Source organism: Lemur catta, chromosome 23 (genome assembly GCF_020740605.2).
Source record: "Lemur catta isolate mLemCat1 chromosome 23, mLemCat1.pri, whole genome shotgun sequence".
Lineage (NCBI taxonomy): Eukaryota > Metazoa > Chordata > Mammalia > Primates > Lemuridae > Lemur > Lemur catta.
The window spans coordinates 3310575-3329678 of NC_059150.1; the positions used below are offsets into that span (position 1 = coordinate 3310575).

At 55.1% G+C, this 19104-nt stretch overlaps 1 protein-coding gene across 1 annotated transcript; it reads right to left on the reverse strand.

Moving 5' to 3' along the window:
• Positions 1-6009: 6009 nt before the first annotated feature.
• Positions 6010-8869, reverse strand: PHLDA3 (pleckstrin homology like domain family A member 3). The gene is made up of 2 exons (XM_045536207.1): positions 8126-8869; positions 6010-6657 (listed from the first exon to the last, which is right to left on the reverse strand). The coding sequence occupies exon 1, from the start codon at positions 8565-8567 to the stop codon at positions 8190-8192; it is 378 nt and encodes a 125-aa protein (XP_045392163.1). The 5' UTR covers positions 8568-8869; the 3' UTR covers positions 6010-6657; positions 8126-8189.
• Positions 8870-19104: the final 10235 nt, after the last annotated feature.

The window sequence follows — 19104 nt, forward strand, 5'->3', positions numbered from 1 at the left end:
ACGCATGCATGCCGCAGCCTACAGCAGAGGACCTTGGATGGGAGCATTTGTCTTTTTAATTCCAGACTCAGCGTTAGATCAGGGACGGGGAGGACACTCTACTTCCCAGAGCCTTAGACTGACCCTCTTTAATCCTCCAGCAAACACTCCCAGCTCTTCCAACCTCACAGGGCTGCTGTGATAATACGATGAGGTCACATCCGAAGGTTCTTTGAGTCAGAGCCCTGGAAAAAAACACAAGGGTGATGACGAAGATCATAGGATTGAAAGGTGCAGATGGGGGGAGGGGTCTTCCAGAGCCCTCACGGGAAGGGGCCTACGTTTTACCCTGATGGAGAAATAGACCATTCTGGGCTAGCAGGAGCCACGTAGGAGACCACCCAGACCGTGAGAAGTGCTGGTTGGTTGTGTGTGTTTTGGAAATGGTGTAAGCACAGGGCGCCCTGCAGCCTCCCTTTGCATAAATAGCTGAAAACTCCAAACCGCACCCCTGACCACCCCAGTCAAGTATAATTAATAGATGCTGTGGGCTCTTTCGAGCTGCTTTCTGAGCACAGCTGGGCCATCTGCGCTGTCTCGGTTAGCGTGGAGGCCCACCTCCCTCGCAACGGGGAGTCAGCCAAGGGTTCTCCGGGGCCCGGCTTGCCTGTTCTCCTCCTGGCGTGGCTGGCAACAAGCTCTGTGAACTCAGATGAGTTGTGCAACTTGCCCTCTCTTCCCTGGCAGGGGGATGGGGCCTTCCTGTGTGCGAAGGGCTCTGAGCCATTGCAATGGAGCGTGGGTAGCGGTGCTGGAGAAGAGAATGACAGTGCTGCACAACCTGATGACAAAGAGATCTTGATGAAGGGATGCCTGCTCTCTCCAGCCTCGCTGCTAGCCAGGAAGTTTAAATGCCAGGGAGTAAGAGCTGAGAGCCACAGTGAAAACAAAAGCGAAAACAAAAACACCTAAGAAACAAACAAAAACCACCAGGGAGGTACAGAGAGGTAGCGAGAAGCCATGGGATCCAGGCTCAGGACGTGGGGGCAGGAATCCACGCTGAGCCCCTGGCTGGCTGGGGCATCTCAGGCAGCTGCTCTAACTTCTCTGAGTTCCAGCTTGAGCCTCCGTAAGATGAGGAGACTTACCTTGAAGGGAGGTCAATCCAGCGTAAAGTCTGAAATTTAGACCATACTTCATGAAAACCAGGAATTAGGATTAGATAAAAGCGCTCGGTAAGTGTTACTAATTTAGGTTGTTAATTACATGCAGTTTTCTAAATAGGGAAAAGTCGCTGAGAGATTATTATACTCCTGTAATAACAAACATTTATCGTGCACTATCTATGTACTTTATCTACTTCACAGCCATTCTCTCAATTAATTCTCGAAATGATCTTAGGAAGACGGGCTATCATCATTTCCATTTTCATGGAATGCCAAATAACTCGCCCCAGTCACAGCGCTGGCCCGAGGCACAGTGGGAATGCACACGCCGGTCTGTGATTAGAGCCTAAGTCTTCGCTGCTACCTGCATGCCTCCGCCTGGTTCCATGGGTGCTCATGCATCTGCCCCCAGGTAGGCATTTGCTGGCTGGTCGCTATCTCGTCAGTAACGCCCACTCCCCTCCGTTCCCACTGCTTGTCCTTGAGCTCTCATTACTCGTTATCCAGACTCCTAATTGACTCCCCTGCTCCCAGGTCTCCCTTCTCCATCACCGCTACAACCCCAGGTTCTTCCTAAAACACAGTGCTCACGACACCTCTGCCCGTCCTCCAGTGGGGACATGGCCATTCCACCTGAAGAATTGTCCTGAAGAAACAACCACAGACAAAAACAGATTCACATATGCAAATGGTCGTAGAAGCCTTATCTAAACACAGAAAAATATGAAAAAGAACATGAATGTCCAACAGTGAAAGATGAACTTGCTGAAGAAATAATAGTAAATACAACAAAATAACATACAGACATTAAAAGAACATTTAATGGCATGACCTCATAGCCACAATATATTGACACATTAAAAGCCAGGAAATAATAGAGCACATGTTGTATGTCTCCACGTGTGAAAAACAATTACATAGCGTATATATGTAATAATTACATATTACTCATTTGCATAGAAATAAACGTAGACAGAAATGCACCAAATGTTAACAGAGATGATCTGTGAGAGATAGGAACGTGAGGGTGATTATTTGTTTTCATCTTTATAATTTTCTGTGCTTTCACATTTTTCTTCCAGGAACATATTATTATTATCATAAAAATGAAGGGGTGTACCCGTGTGCGTGTGGGGGGTGGGGGTGGGGAACAGAGCTCTGGGGGGGCCCCCACTGCCTATAGAAAGAAGCCAAGACCCCCGAGCCCTCAGCTCCCGTCTCTGCAGGCTGGGGGACCCTGCTCCCAGGCTCCGAGACAAAGAGCATCCCAGAGCAGCAACGCTCTGAGCCTGGAACACCGCTCATCCCCCGCAGTTCTCGCTGCCCCTTCCCAACCCGGGGTCCCCCCGTCCTTCCAGGCTATTCCTGCCCGGGGCCTTGCTCCTGCGGGCACGCACAGATCCTCCCAGCCCGTGGGACACCTCCCGGGGTCCTTTCCTGTAGTGAGACCCACCCTTGTCTAGGGGCCTGGCTCCTGTCACCTTCTCCACGAAGCCTCTCCCACCCTCAGCCCACAGACTCTTCGTCCCCTTCTCTGTCCCCTCATGGTCCCCACTCCTCAGTGCTTAATCCTCACCAATTGTCTTGCCTCTGAACTCCTTTCTCCCAGCAAAATGGTGGATTCATTCATTCATTCAATCATTTACTCATGCAGTAATAATTAATCTATTTGGTATTGGGTTAAGTGCACCTACCTAGAGTCCCGCTGTGATCAGATTGACGCCTGGCTCCACCACTTATTAGCTGCTGTGTGACTCTGAACAAGTCACTTAACCTCTCTGGGCCTCAATCTCTTAATGTAAAACATGGGAGTCATAACAATGGCACCTAACTCACAAGGCTACTGGAGCGCTACATGATTTAATAATTATACAGTTCTTAGATCAATGCCTAGCACAGAGTAAACAGCATATACCATTTGCCATTATTATTATTATTATTATTAAGACTCTACTGTGTGCCAGATACTCTGAGGCACCAGGAATATACAAATGCTAAGTGCAGGAACTGACCAGTCTAGTTGGACAGGCAGACACACAAGCCAGCTATTGCAACACAGCGTGACTAATGGATGAGATAGGGCAGCGCACAGTGGGGAGAGCAGGGCAGTCAGGGGAGGCTTCTCGGAGGCGGTGACATGAGAGAGAGAGAGAGAGCTGAGCCAACTACACAGAAAGAAATGTGCAGGAAGAGTGGGGGTGCATGGGCCTGGCAGTGTGGGGCAGCCTTCGCAGGTCCTGGAATGGGGGCAGTTTGTGTGCTGGGGCCCCGGGTGTGGAGTGTGTGGGGTCAGACCCTAGAGAGCGCGAGCCCTGACTGTGAAGGGCAGGCACTTTCAAGGAGCTTGGCCTCCTCCCGCTGCACAGGGGAAACTGCTGGCAATTTTGGCAGAAGAATGAGTTGAGTTTCGGATAGAACACTTTGGTTGGCCGTGGTGGGCAGACTGGAGCAGGAGACTGCAGGAGGCCAAAGCAGGGCTCTCTGTGCACACGCCAGGCATGGTCTGGCCAGGGTCCTCAGGTCTCGGCCCTGGTGGGACAGCTGCCCACAGTGCCTATACAGCCTCCATAGAGCTCAAGATGACACACCACAGTGCCCTGGAGATCTGCCCTCGTGCCTTCCTGCTGTCATTCCAGCTCTTCCCACTGGTCTCCACTCTCACCGTGCAACAGGCTCACTCTTGCCAAGGGCTCAGCTCCCAACCCCAGCTCGCCCTGACCAGAACAAGCCCAGCCCTTCTCCCCTCGGCCTCCCCACCCCACCTCGTTGGACTCCCGGTTGCTCAGCTGGGACTTGCCCTGTCTCATTTTCCCATGGATGACTCATGCATCGGGCGAGGGTGAGGCCAGGGCTGCTGGGGCAGGGGGAGAGCTGGTGGCAACAGCCCCTCCCTGGCCTCACAGCGTCCTCAGGCCCAGCTGAGCCAAGTTTTCCCATCTCATGCATGTCTGCTGGCACAGTTAGGGCCTGTTTATGACCCCAAAGAGGCCTTGACCCTACCCTGTGGTCCAGCCAAGCCTTCCTAGGGGAAAGGCCTATGGTCCTTCTTCGAAATTTAGAGCAGTGAGGACAGCCATGAACCCAGGAAGCAGGGTACCCTCTGCCCTATCAGAGGCAAAGACTCCCCAAAGAGGTCATGTTTCTTTCAAAAACCTGGTCTTGAGCCCCAGACCTCTGTGCCATGAGGGCGCTTGGAGCCCTCAGACAGCCAGCGGGCTTTTACAAACGATAGTAAGTGACGTGCATTGCAGCAACCACCGCCTGTACTTACGGATGCTGCGAGCCACTACGTTCTAGGCTCTGTGCCGCGGTTCTAACTCTTCAGAGGGGCTGGGACTCTCTAAGAGGAGAGACTGAAGCTGAGTTTGGGCAAGAACCAAAGCATACTGGAACTGACAGGGTTGTGCGTTCCAAAAGATCAGGGAGCCCCAGAATGGAGCCTGTTTCCCCCTCCGCCCTACACCTGCCCCCTGCCCTTGTCACCCATGCTGGCTGTGCCCCCCTCTGCCCTTTGCAGCCAAGCTCCCGGAAGGTCCCTAGTGCTGGACAGAGGAAGTATTTCCCAGGTCTCCCCTGGCTCCTGGTGGCCAGCTCTATTGGCACCAGTTGGCACTGATCTCCCCTCCAGCATCTGGGCTCCTGGGGGCAGGGACTGGATCATGTCCTTCCTTCTCTGCATCCCCGGGGGCCAAGCACAGCGCCCAGACCACAGAGGCATTTAGCTTACTGAAAGTGTGCCCCGTCTCCCAATGCCGTCTGCTCACAGACACCCCCCCATTTCTGCGTGCCTAGATACCTCTACATGCCCGAATCCCCATCACCAGCCACCCTGGGGTCTGATGGGAAGAGCAAGGATTCTATTGCAGAGGCTGCTGTTTTATAGGAGGATGGCGACGCTAAGTCTTTCCCATTAACACAGCTTGAGTCAAGGGAGGGGTGGCAAACACCCTCCCTCCACCACCACCTCCCCACCTCCCACGGGAGTGCTGCCGTTCTCCCCACCGTTTTCCCAGAGCCCGTGGCAGACATCACCAATTGATCACAGCACTCTGGGTGAGCCCAGATTTTTCTCAGCACTGAGCAGGGTTGACACGCAAGAAGCTTATTTGCCATGGTGGGATTATGCTATCCATGGACAGCTGTACAGCCTAATAGGATAATAAGGGAGGTATTTGTCAAAGTTCTTTTGTAATTTAGAAATTCTTATTCCATTGGGAGATGTAGTTCATGTATCAGATGCACGAGATGCTCCTATGGACCCTGAGAGACCGGGACAGGACAGAGAAGCTTTGACCGGAAGGCAGGAAAAATCTGAAGGGGAACAAAGCAGGCTGGAAGCACAAAGAGGATATGAAAGAGACTTCACATTGCTCAAGGGGGCCACTCAGCCTCTTTGCTCAGGTGACTGCAAAGTAGACCACGGCTTCGCAAAGGGAAGGTCATACGTGTGTGAATGACGGAGCAAAAGGATGGCAGGGCAGCTATTTCTCTGTACCTCAGTTTCCCCTGTATTGAAATTATTCCTTTTAAACCAACCAGTAAGCAATACTGGCCTGAGTGTACAAATGACAGGGAGACAAGCTCTGCCCAGAAAGCTGAGTCTCCTCCCACGGTAGCATCGGCAGGGTGACCTTCTATAGAAGAGGCATCTATAGGGACTGAGCTGGCCAGTGTGGCATCCCTGGTCCAGGCCCAAAGGCCCCTCCTTCCTAGAACTGCTGAGGCCGTATCTACTGGGGTTGTAGTATCTCTGCCTACCCAGACTAGAGATTTCAGAAAGGGCTGTGGATTGGGAAAGGGGCAGTGGAGAGAGATGCTCCAAGCCATGGGTCTCTGCGGGCAAAGAATTTCACTCGGCAAACAGTATGGTTACTGCCCTTTGCAGGGCAACTTCATTGTGGGATAGGCATGAAATGGTAATGGTCAAACCCACCCCCGCCCCCACCACTCCCAGGCCTAGCACTGCAGTGGGGGGAAGATGGGAAGAGTGGGGGGAAAAGTGTGCAAAGAAAAGGCCTGGATGGGTGGGGGTCCCAAAAGGACCTAAGCAGCAGGAGACCCCCAAGTATGGGCCTCGGGCCCAGCAGTTCCCCTCTCCTGAAGGTGAGTCCAGAAGCCGTCCCAGGATAGGTCCCCCTCTGGGTACCAGGCTGGCCTCCTCCTCGGCACCCTACAGAGGACCGCCCTCCTCCAGGCATGGCTCAAAGCCAGGGGGCTAACAGCAGTCTGCAGGACAGATGGCAGGACCACGGCAGGGCGGGGGCTTTGATGCCAGCTCTCCATCATGCTGTATGAGGCCAGGCCTGTGGCCAGAAGACCCTGAGCTGGGTATGTCCTGAGAGTCTGAGATGTCCAAGGGCTGAATCTTCATCCTCAGCCCCTCGCAGCCTTCTGCCCTCCTCCCGGGCCCCGTCCATTCCCTCAGCTCCAGCGCCTCCTCCGCACGTCCCTGGCTTCCGCCTCGCCACGTGAAGCACAGTCATGCCCCCTCGAGCCAAAGAGGGCAGGGGAGCTGGCAAGAGAGAACAGCAGTTACGGAAGGGCAGCCCTGGGGAGAGAGCACCCACTGGGCCTCCCAGCCTTCCCCACTCGGGACAGACACAGAAAGCAGCGTTTGTGCACACTGTGGTCAGTGGAGGCTGCTTCCTCCCAGGCCCCCCGGAGGCTGTGGGATCCATGGGGATCGATCCTCAGCACAGGGGTCTGCCTGACGCCCAGCCTCTCAGCTGACCCTCACTACACCATGGTGGGGAGTGGACCCGAGGATCAAAGGGGGCACTAAATGGGGCCCCCGGGCTCACTGGACTCTCCACGTGTCGCAGTGTAGGAGATGACTGCAGGAGGGCAAGGTGGTGTGGGAGGTGGCTCTGGGGGTGAGGGGGGTATAGGTTTCCACCGCAGGAATTAAGGCTGGAGTGGTATAAATCCCTCCTGGGCTCCACTCCTAGTTCCCACGGGGAGGGAACGGCATCTGGGGAAGAGGGCACGGGGCTGAGAGCCAGGGTTTCTAGGTTCTATTCCTGTCCCTCCCCTGGGCCTTCCTGACCACACATCCACCCCCACCCCTGCCCTACTGCTAACGGAGGATTAGGACATCACAAATAACAACTCACAGCTCCATCCTGCGCCCGCCCCAGTGCCCCTTCCCCTCCTCCGGCTTCTCCTCCTTCAGCCCAGCCAGGCCTTGCCTGGCACTCATGGCCGGGCCCGCCCTCCGCCAACTCCCCACTCTCCCAGCAGCTCAGCCCCCAGGGCCCAAAACCCACTGTCAAGAACGGGTCGCTACACTGCACACCTAGGCTCTGTGGAAACAAATTAAATAATAATTTAAAAAGAAAAATAAAAAGAATGGGTAGCTGGAGCCCTCAGGCCCAGTCGGGCCAAGCCCTCCCACTGAGGCCCCGCCTAGGGTGCTGGGCTCCTCGGCTCTGTCCCCAACCCTTGATGACTCCTTTGCTAACAGGGATACTGTCTTTCTGCATCAGTTCCATGTTCAGACTCTAAGACATGCGTTCATCCTAGAGGAGGGAGGGTCGGTCTCCACCATTCATCTCCACCCTTGGTCCCCCCACTAGCTGCCAGAAAACCAGGCCAGGAGCGGCCCTGGGTCGGGGCAGGGGCTCAGCAGCTGGGGGTGTGAGGCCAGCCTCCTTCCACCTGAGTCCCGGCTGAACCAACCCATGGAAAGGCCCATCCCCAACCCTGGGCTCCCCTTCCAGGGCTTCCATCTCCCTCTCAGACACCTGGGTCACATTCAGGACCCTCCTGCCTGGTGGCCCAGGGGAAGATCCAGCTCTGCTCAGTAGGCCGCTGGCTCAGGCCTCCCATGCGCAGACTCCTGGGTTCCTCATCTCTGTTGGCCACAGGAACCTTCCCTAGGATTGTCCAGCTTTGAAGTGGAATGCTGCTCCCTCCCTCAGTAGGGGCAAGAGGAGAAGGGAAGGAAGGAGAAAAAGAGGGCGCAGTCCCCTGGGTCTTACCTGGCACGACCTCTGGGCACCGCGGTGGTGAGAAGCATGAAGGTATGACGTTGTGCCTGGCGCTTTAGGATACGAGGGTCCCGGTCCCCAGGCTCTGCCGGGCCCGCACTGTCTGGATGGCCTGCTGGTTCTTGAACTTGACCAGGCCTAGCGTGATCTGGGCGTTCCAGCCGGGGTCTTCCAGGGGGCAGCGGAAGTCGATCTCGCCACCGCCCTCGGTCACCAACGTGAAGTAGATGTGGCGCCCGGTGCTCTCCACGCACTCCACGGCCTTGATGCGGGCGAAGCTGAGCTCCTTGGGCCGGCCGCCGGTGCCCTTGGCCTCGAAGAGCTGCAGCCCGCGCTCGGTGAGCACGCAGCGCTTGCGCTTCCACAGCTGCAGCAGCCCGCCGCTGCGCTTCTCCAGCACGCCCTCCTTGAGCACGGTCGCCGCGGCCGTCATGGGCGCGCCGCGGGTCCGCGACAGCTGGAGGCTGCGGAGGGCGCGGTGCCCCTCCCGGCCCCGCGGCGCGGGACTCTGGCGCCCGGGGCTGGCCGGCTGAGCCCGAGCCCTCGCTGCCCGGTGCGCCCGCGCCGCGGCCCTCCGGACACCGCTGCCCGGGCGGTGCGCGCTGGTGGCCCTGCCCGCTCCGCGTCGGCCCGCACCGGCTCCGCCGTGCGACTCGAGCCGCCCGCCCCTCCTCGGCCCGCTGCCTCCGCGCTCCGTGTGCGCTGGGCGGCCGCTTGCGGGATGTGCCCCTACTTGTCCCGCCGCCCGCCGCGCATTCCTGCCCGGCCGGCCCTCCCCCCGCGCCGCGCCGCCACCCGCTCGGGCAGGGCCGGGGGCGGGGCCGCGGCGGGGCTCGGGCGCTCTGCGGAGGCGCGGGGCGGGCGCGGCGGGGAGGGGGCCGCCTGCCGCTGCCGCCCTTGGAAGCGCAGCTCCCCGGGCCTCGGGCGAAGGGAAAGTGGGGAGGAAAGCGCAGGGCGCAGCTCCTAGACGGCCCTGCTTGCGGGGCGGCGGGCGTTATGCCTTCCCTTTCCGCAGTTTTATTTTCTCTAGAGAAGGAGAGGGACCCTGACATTAGGCCAGACACTGGAAGATGGCTCTCCGAGGTCCCATTCTGCCACATTTTGGTCAGCTCCTCCAAGCCTATTGTTTCTTAAAGGCCTATTCATCCACATGTTAATAATAGATTATTATGGGAATAATGATACGCAATAATGACAGTAATAAGACCTCTCTGTACGGACACTTTGTGTTTCCATCCTCCTGCCCAATGTGCACAACGTAACGGGCACGGGGATGGCCCAGTTGTGGGGGAAGGGTGCCTCCCCCACCCCCACCCCAGCCCACGAGTCAGGGGATGCGGGACAGGAGCTGCCAGTTTCCCATCCACAGTCCTCCATACACACACGCTCACCGGACGGCTCTTAACTCCCAGAACGCCCCTCCAGGAGGGGGAGTAGAGAGTGCCGTCAGAGGAGAAAGGTAAACGAGACAGGTGTCTCCCGAGGCCCAGGGGACAGCCGTGGAGGCACCGGGAGGTGGCCACAGCCCTGCCTGAGGCACCCCCGAGGTCTCAGCCTGTCTGCTCTCCCATGGCTCCTCTTCCCCACCCCACCCCCCATAGGAGTGTCCGAAGTGCACCAACCTGGCACTGTCCTGCCATGATCCAAACCTCTCTCCCTGAGGAAACAAGGCTCTAGAGCAGGCTCTGCCCCTAACGCTGTTTAATCAGTTCCTCCCCTTCTCCCGCTGGGCCTGGGACTCGCTCATGCTCTCTCCAGTTCCGGGTTAATTCTCAGTTGTACGCAGTTTTGAAGTTTACGGAGCCCTCTCACATGTTTTAGATTCTTACGACAGATAGGTATTATTAGTGAGAAAAATGAAACTCAGAGAGGTCAAGCAACCTAGATGAGGTCACACAGCTTTGTAAATGGCAAAGCCAGGATGAGAATGTGTGGTGGCTAACAGGGCCCAGGATCTTTTGATGATGCCAACAACGCCCCTACGTAAGCACCTGAATAGAAACAGTTCCCTTTAGAAATGACCCAGCCACCCACTCTTTTCTTTTCAGCTGACTGAGTGGAGGCATGCCAGGCTTTTAACACAGAAGGGCAGAAAAGGAATGAACTATGGATGGCAAGAGTGAGTAGGCAAAGAGCGGCCGTAGGAGGGAATTCAGCAGGGCATACTCTACTGCTGGAAGGGTCTTCACCAGTTAAACATCCAGTTCACAGCAACACTTCTTGCTAGTGGCCTGGGTCGGTCCTGGAAACCTGGAGTCCTGTCTCCCAGTCTCACGACCTCCTGGTACTAGGGGAGATGACTCATTCTGAATCTTTCCCCAGAACTGGCATCTTTCCTGGTAGCCCCATCTGGGAGAGGCTCAGGCCCAGGATGGATTATTTGGACCATGAGAAGAATAAAGAAGCATTCCAGAGCCAGGGGGAGTGGGGTGCAGAGGGGGCTGGTGCTGGTGCTCCCTCCCTGGTAGGGTGTCCCCATACCTCTCCGGGAATGGAAGCTCTAACTCAGCCTTGTGGGGCACTCAGCCGAGGCAGTGTTGGGCCCCACAGATACTTACTCAATTCTTAATGACTTGCTGACTCCATTGATGGACAGAATGTTCCCCCTGGTAGCAACCCAGAGCTGGCTCCTCCTCTGCCCACCCCAAAGGGAAGCTGATCTGCACTGTCAGTAGATCTGAGTCCAGCTGGAGCAGGCCAGATTACAAAACAGTCCCAGGAAATAGTACGCTGGAAATGGGTCTAGCTCGGTCTGAGCCACCCCACATCGGATGGGGCGTGGGGAGGAGGACCCATTCTGGGGGCTACCTGGGACAAGGTGGAAAGAAAGATGGGAATAAGGTGGGCTGGAGGCAAAAATGGGACCCAGAGAGATGCAAAAAGTAACGTAGCTTCTGTTTCCTACAATACTTGCTCAATCCCGTGAATTCTGTTTAGTGGTCATAAATTGTTAGACTCAATCTAAAGAAAAAGCATTGATGATAATTTTATTAACAAAAGAGAATGCATATTAACACCGTAGAAATTTTAAAACTGAAGATGATGTCACTCCTTTGCTCCAAATCCACCAGAACCTTCTCATGTCGCTCTGAGTAAAGCCAGTCAGTGACGCCACCTGCACGGCCCTCCGAGACCTGCCCTTTACTCTCTGACCTCACCTCCCGAACTCGCCACCCCCCCCCCAGCTCCAGCCATAGTCCTCACCATCACCGGAATCCGACAAACCTCCTTCCTCAGGGGCTTTGCACTTTCTCTTCTCACTGTCTAGAACATTCTCCCCAGGATCACCCTGTGGTTCATATCTCCACCTCACTCGGCTCTTTGTTCAGATATCACCTTCTCACTGCGGTCTTCCCCAGCCTTCTGTTTACAGCCACAGCCCCTCCCCATGGACGTAGACACACTCACACACACACACTGTGTCCCCTCCCCGCTTGGTTTTCTCTGTAGCTCATGTTAGCATCCACAACTCTCTTATTTCTCTTATTTATAGTTCATCTCCTCTGCTAGAATGTAGGCTCTATGCCAGCAGGGAGTTTTATCTGTTTTCTTCACGCCTGTGGCTCCAGCAGCTAGGACGTTGCCTAGTTCACGGTAGGCCCTCAACAAGCAATTGCTGAATGAATGAATGCAGTGGCAATGCACCTGACAAAAATTGGGAGGTGGAAAGGATAATGCAATAGTTTCCCCTTCTGTCATTATCGGGAGTCAACAAATGCAATCCACAGTTAATGAACTAACAAAAAGAGGTCTAAGCATATTATTTAAAACAATGGAAACCACTGGGTAGTTGCAGGAGATTTTTAGGGCAGTAAGACTGTCCTGTATGACACTGTAGTGGCAGATACATGACATTATACACTTGTCAAAGCCCACGGAACTGTACGACATCAAGAGTGAGCTTACTGTAAACTGTGGATAATATGTTAAACTGTTAATAATATGTGCATCAATACTGGCCCATTAATTGCAACAGATATACCATATTAATACAAAATGTTAATAATGGGGGAGAATATAGGGGAGGTATACAGGAACTCTGTACTATCTGCTGAACTTCTCTACAAATCTAAAACTGTTACAAAAATTAAGTATATTAATTAAAACCAAAAATAAATGATTAAAGCGGTTCCTCTGGGGAAGGGGGGCAAGTAAGACAGAGACTTTTAGTTTTTCATTATTCACCATTCTGTACTGCTTGATTTTTCAATCCTGTGCATGCATTGCTTCCTTAAAAATCTAATTAAATGCACAATACCTAAATGCTCATGCAGTGGAGCCATTAAAAATAATGAAACAGATCTACAGGTCTTAATAGAGAGAGACGTCTGAAATATGTTATTTCGTGGGGATCTCTTTCAGTATAGGAAGTGTACCAGGGTATATAGCATGAGCCCGCATGAGTAAAAGCCCATCTCTGTCGTACAGGTTATCTGGAAGGATTCATCCATATGTTACCTAGGGCATCTCCAGGATGTGGATGGACAGCCTGATTATGCTTGTCACTTGATGAGCATGCTTCTGCGTGGTTTGGATGTCATACTCATGTATCACACATAATTTTAAATAAAATAAACACACACACATTACATTTACTTTTAAAAATAAAGTTTCAAATGCAGGGGCTGGCTTGAAACCAGGGGTTGATGTAGAGGCTTGAATGATCCTTGCTGGACTGAGGGCATCCCTGGGGTCCTCCAGGGGGGGCGCTGCAGAGCCCCCCAGGGTAGGGTGTGGACCAGAGCAGAGCAGACCCTCTTGCCTCTGCAGTTCTCTCCCCTATTCCTCAACCTTGGGAAACGTAGAAAAGGGGCCGCTTCCCCCACTGTCTCCTGGCAATGTGCAAACAAATCACCTGGGGATCTTATAAATGTATATTGTAATTCAGTAGGTCTGGGATAGGAGCTGAGATTCTGCAGTTCTAGAAGCTTCTGTGTACCGCTGATGTTGCTAGTCTGTGGAACACACTTTAGATAGCAAGGGTCTAGAGCAGTGGTTCTCAAAGGGTGGTCCCAGAGCAGCAGCATCAGTATCACCAGGGGGAAACTTGTTAGAAATGCAAATTCTAGGCTCTACTCCAGACCTACCAAGTCAGAAACTCTGGGTTCGGGGCCCAGTGATCCGCGCTTAACAAGCCCTCCAGATGATTCTGATGCACACGTGTGAGAACCACTGGTATTGGGGAAGACGCACTCAGTTATGAGACAGGACACTTGTGCTATAGCCCCAGCTATAACACTTGGTGTCACCTTGGACAATCAATTCCCCTCTCTGACTTGAGTTTCCTCATCTGTAAAATGAAGGCTGTCTAGCTCTATCTTACAAATTTAGTACAGATTTGCAAGAAAGCCTGGCTAGTTTATGGCAATTAGAGAACTCTCTACAGAGGTGAGAAAAATCACTGCTACTCCCTCCTCAACCTGCCCCACGTTCCTAGATTTGTCAGGCCAGGCATTTCCTCCTCACCTAGACGGGGCAGGAAAATGGGTCCACAGCCCTGCTTCTCCCCACCCCACCCGCCTTCTGAGATTCCAATCCACAGGTCCCTCCCTGGGAGCCTGGGGGCAGGGAGACCCACCCCCCAGCTGACCTCTCCCTCAGACTTCTCCTGACCTGCTCAAACCCCTTTGATGTACAGCTCTTTGTTCCAGAGCTTTGGGGTTTCCTTGGATCTCTGTTGTTTTAAAGGGAAACATGGAAAAAAAAAAAAAAACCAACCACGGTTTTAAGTCTCTAATGACTGAGGTTTTATGGGCACCATTGCAACAGACCTCGAGTGGGCAGCAACCCTGCAGCCAACCCGCCCGGGCTTGCTCCTGGGCCTGGCGCTCGCGGTGGAAATCCCCTCCCATGCTCAGCCCTTTAATCACTTTCCAGCCCAATAACTTTCCTGATTCACCAGGGATCCCTTTTGTCTTGAGAGCGCCCACTGCCCTCTCTGATGGGGCTGAGTCTGGGCTTGAAGGCATTTGATCCCAGCTTGAGTCTGACCGAGATTGGACTTGTGGGCTCAGGGGTCAGGTTGGGGCCTGCAGAATTTTCCCTTTTCCCATACCATCTTGGCATCTGGGTGCCCATGTTGTAGGAGCAAAGGGGCTGCCCTGGAATGACCCTCTTCCTTGGGGACACTGGGGCTGAGGGATACCAGAAGGAGACTGACTGATGCCCAAGGAACTAGCGGCCTTCACCAACCCGCCAGTAATAGCTGTGCAACCCTTGACATAGCAATTGCTTTCTGTTCCACAGCTTCTCCTTTTTTTAAATAATAATGTGCTTCAAATGCAAGCAGGACTCCACCCTTCTTGTCCCTCCAGCCCCAGAGACAACAATCACTTAGGTTGGTGGGGGTCTTGCCAGACATTTGTCTACACTTTTCACATGTTTGCAGCCAGACCAGTACAAAGCAGGATTCTCACTGGTAATGGGAGGGGGTTGGTTGGGGGATAAGGGGATACGTCCCCTTCCAGCTCTGACATTTTCTGCATTTGTGGGTGGCTCTTCCCTCTTCCCCTAAAAACCAGACATTTGTAGGCTCTCTCTAAAATTACAGGGGGCGGGAGGGAGAATGCACGAGGAAAGGTAACAGTGTCAACAGTAGTTCCTTCTCACTGCGGCCAGGGGATTAGGGATGAGTCTTTTCCTGCTTGCCTCTGATTTTCAAATGCTTCACGGTAAGAGTGTATGAAGATTATTAATTGTGACTATTACTGTGATAGCAGGGAGGTTTGTCCGCAGTGTCATTGCTGAGGTCAGGCAGGGGAGAAGGCTGTGAGCTGTCCAGCCTGGGACTGGGGCTGAGGAGAAGTTAACAGGTAGCTCAAGGCAGAGGGACACGTGGAGGGGCTGAGGGCGGACAGGGAGGCTCACAGCACGTTCTTAGACGTGATCTCTGGGGAGATTCGTGGGAAGGAACTTAGAGTAAGTCCTACTGTGTGTGAATTAAGTATTCTGTGAGCCAGGCCCTGGACTAGGCTCTAGGGATACGATGGCAAATTGCTGAATCAGAGTTCTCTTCTTAATAGGGACTGGCAACACAGGGGGAGGTGAGTTCACATCCTCAGGGAATCCCCTCCTACCTTTGGCAAGAAGATGTTTCCTCCTGCTGAAGAAGGTCCCAGAGGTAAGTATTAGATCTTTGACAGGCCACAATCCTGACTTTGCAGAACCATCGTCTCCCAGTACTGGACACAGCCTGTTCAAGGTGACATCCCCACCTCCCTGCTGCTATTGGCATGCGTACTAGTCGGGATGGGCTAGGTTATTCTGCACTAACAAGCTCCCCCCAAACCTAATAGCTTACACAGCGAAGTTGTCCCACTCACACCAGATGTCCTGCTTGGGCTGGCAGGGGAGGTTCTGCTCATTGTGGTACACTCAGAACCGTCTTGACATCACTTCCTCCCTCTCCGCAACAGAGAAAAGGGATGAGTCACTTCTGGTCTCAATTAGAGGCCAGAGCAAGCCACATGGCCACATCTAAATTCAAGGAAGGAGGAGACATGTAAGCTTACCATGTGCTCAGAAGATGAGGAATAGCTAAAGGACAGACAGTGTGGTTGCCATGGGACGGGTGGGTGGTCCCGGGAGGCAGGACCACAGAGACTCCTCTTCACTCCTCCAATAGGGAGCAACAAACCCCTTGGCCCAGGACCAAGGCCTTGAACTCTCCGGAAGAGTCAGGCTGAGGTCAACAGCGTGGAAACGCAGAAGGCTCAGGGGCAGGTGCTTCAGAAAAGGCACCAAGGATTTGTCCAGGCATGAAAAATGCCCACTAAGGGCTTTGTTCATCACAGCCGGCTTCCTGAATTTCCATGGCCTTTGGGGTGAGTCTTCCTAGGCCCATAAACTCAGAACATCAGAGCTGGGCGGGTCCCCCGGAGCCCAGCGGCACAAGCGCGGTCCCAGGGGAACCAGCAGCCGCATCACCTTCCCTTGGGAGCCTGTGCGAGATGCCCGATCTCAGGCCCCACCCAAAGCTACTGACCCAGAGTCTGCATTTTAACAAGATCCCGGGAGGGAGATGCATATGCACATTAAACCTTGAGACGGCACTTCCCTGGAACTAATTTAGGCCAGCATCTTCATGTCACAAATGAGGAGCTGACATCCAGAGGGGAGGCAGTTGGCCCAGTCACATAGCTGGTTCCAGTCCTGGCTCCGCCACTTACCAGGGACTTTGAGTAAGTCACTTAAAAATTCACCGAATCTGTTTCCTCTTCTATGATACACAGATACTCTAAGCACCTCCTAGTGCTTATGTGACAATCAAATAGGCCAGCGTCTAGACTGGGGCCAGGCATATCGTATGTGCTCAAGAGATGTTAGCTACGGTCCTAACTTGTTGTTCTAGCACCACTCCCCATTCCCCCAGTATGTGGGAGTTTCTTCTTAGGATGAGAGTACAGGGATGGGACCTGGACCCAGCTGCCTGCAGTTATATGCCATTTGACCTTGAGCCAATTCCTGAATTATCCTTTGGTTCTTGGCTTCAGTTTGATCCTTTGTAAATGGGTATGATGATAGCACCTACCTCACAGGGTTATTATAAGAATTAAATGAATTAATACATTTAAGGTCTTCCAACAGACTACAGCACATAGTAAATGCACAAGATGGACAAATGGTGTTTCCAAAATGTGCAAAAGAAGGCTAGTTTGGATGGAGCTGGGTCCCAGGCACGGTAAGCGTCTCTCTCAGGGTAAGGGTCTTTGCTGCATTGACCCACTGCAAGTCCCCAGTCCGCTTCTCTGGCCCCTGGGCAGTCTGCAGCCCCTGGCCGTGTTTTTCCTCCTAGACTGATGAGATGAACTCACTGGGCCCCCTGGTGCCCCCATCAGGGAGCACTGAGAGGTCAGGCCCTGCTTGTGCTGGAAGGGGAGGACTGGGGCAGCCCATCAAATCTCTGAAGCTCCGAGAGGGGGTTTAGACCTGCTCTGGGTGACTCTAGGAGACAGAAATAGGAAGTTCCAGGAAGTCCTCTCGCACCATCAGACCTGTTCAGAGGCAGCTGCCGGGCGGGCGCTGAGCTGGGGCAGCTAAGCGGTTGCCCCATCGGCGGGGAGCGGCAGGGCGGAGAGGCCGGGCCGAGCTTGGCCGCCGGAATCACCGGAGGAGCCTTTCAAATGCAGATTCCCAGGCCCCACCCGCGCCAACACACTCTCCGAGGGCGGGGCCATTTTAAAAGGCTTCCTTCTCTGACTCTCGGGATGCGGGGGTGGGCGGGGCGGGGCCGGGGTCGTCACTCTGCCCCACCCACCTGAGCTGGGTGCGGGGACCCTGCCTCGCTGGGTTTCTGCCCCTCGGAGAATTTCTGTGCCCTCGACTCAGAGGTCACTTCCACCCCTAACAGCAACTCCCCTACGGACCTCTGTCCTCGCTCCGCCAGTCTGCCTCCCTCCGGTCTCCCTGGCCCTGCCCGCCTCTCAGGTGACCCAAACAGGTGGCCGGAGGGCAGCCCGAGGGGGCCGGGCCTGCCTCCCCGCGGAAGGGTCAGCTCCTTCCCGCCACAGCCTGAAGGCCCAGGGCACAGCCCCTGCAGCGACGGGGCTCTGCTCCCACCAGACGCATTCTCCCGGGGGCGCCCCGGACACCGTGTTCAGAGACCCCCGAAAGGAGAAAAGAAACACCTGCATGGACATAGATATCCTTGCTCACCTCTCGGTCAAGTCCACGGTTTGGTATAGCGCAGGGCCCTGGGCGCAAATCCTCCGCGGGCGAAGCCGGCGTCAGGGAAGGGTGTGCGGCGCGCAGGAGCTCGGGGCCCTCGGGGTCGTCGGGGCCCGCGGGGAGAGGGGGCCGGGCCGCGCCGACCTGGGCGCCCGCCTTTGGCCCCGACCCCACAGCACCACCTGGCGTCCCCTGGCACAGCGGCCCCGCTCCCGGCCCGCGGACCCTGCTTGCCCGGCGCACCCGGCCCCTCCGTCCCCGCCCGCCCCGCCCGCCGGTGCCCAGAGGCTGCTTCCCGGCCCGGCCGCACCTGGCTTGCAGCCCTCTGCCTCTCCCCGGGTCTCGCTCCCAGGAGGTGCGGCCAGGCCCCTTCCCCACCGTGGGGCCGCCCTGTAAGAGCCGTGGTCCCCAGCGGGACAGCTGGTGTAGGGGGCCCAGGAGGGTGGGGCGCCCAGAGGCCGGCCCGGGCCGCCAGCAGAGGGCAGCCTGTTCCAGCTTTGGGCCCCGAAGTCTCCCATCCTGGCCGCTCCCGTGGGCCCCTCCCAGAACAGTAGGAGGATCCACCTGTGTTTGGGGAACCATCCAGCCGTCCTCCCCACGCAAACCTCTCCCCAGCACCTCCCCCGGCTAGAGGGGACGCCAGGTGAAGGAGCCCTCGACCCCGCTTGGGGAGCTCCCAGCCAGCGCCCACCCTGGCTGGCCTCCTTTGGACTCCTCCAGATCCTTTGCCTGTCACCTTGCGCTTTCCTACTGCTCTGCATGGTTGACCTGTCTCATATACGCACAGGCCTCATTCCCAGAGTCCGGGGTGGGGGGGATCTGCCAAGGCCACTGTTGGATCTGCTCATCTGGGTAACACGTACACAGGCCTTGCTAAAGCATCTGCTTCTTGTTGTTTTCAAAATTCAGTGGGGGCACGTTTTCAAGAAGGGCTGAAGCAGAGAAGCCGAGCCCCAAAGCATCAGACAGGTTACTCCACGAGGAAGGACACAGCAACCCCTCAAATGAGCCTATTTCCAAAAAAGAGGTGGCCTTCCATGGGCTAGGCTGTGGGGACCCCCACAATGTGGAAGGCTGAGCTAGGCCCCCCAGCCCACCCCTCCTAGGCAGAAGCGAGCTTTCTGGATTTGACATGCAAGTTCCTCTGGCTGAGTTTCCCTCTCTCACTGAGGCTTTCCAAGCTGGGAGAAGTTCTGAGCACAATTTTGGGGTCTGGCTGAGCCCCTCAGAGTCCAAAGCCCACACAGTTCCCGTGCCCAGATGTGGGAGAGGAGGCCAGACAGGGCTAGGCAGTGGCATTTCGT

Coding starts and splice junctions, on each gene's coding strand:
- PHLDA3 (XM_045536207.1), bottom strand. CDS start 8,567: ATGACGGCCGCGGCGACCGTGCTCAAGGAGGGCGTGCTGGAGAAGCGC.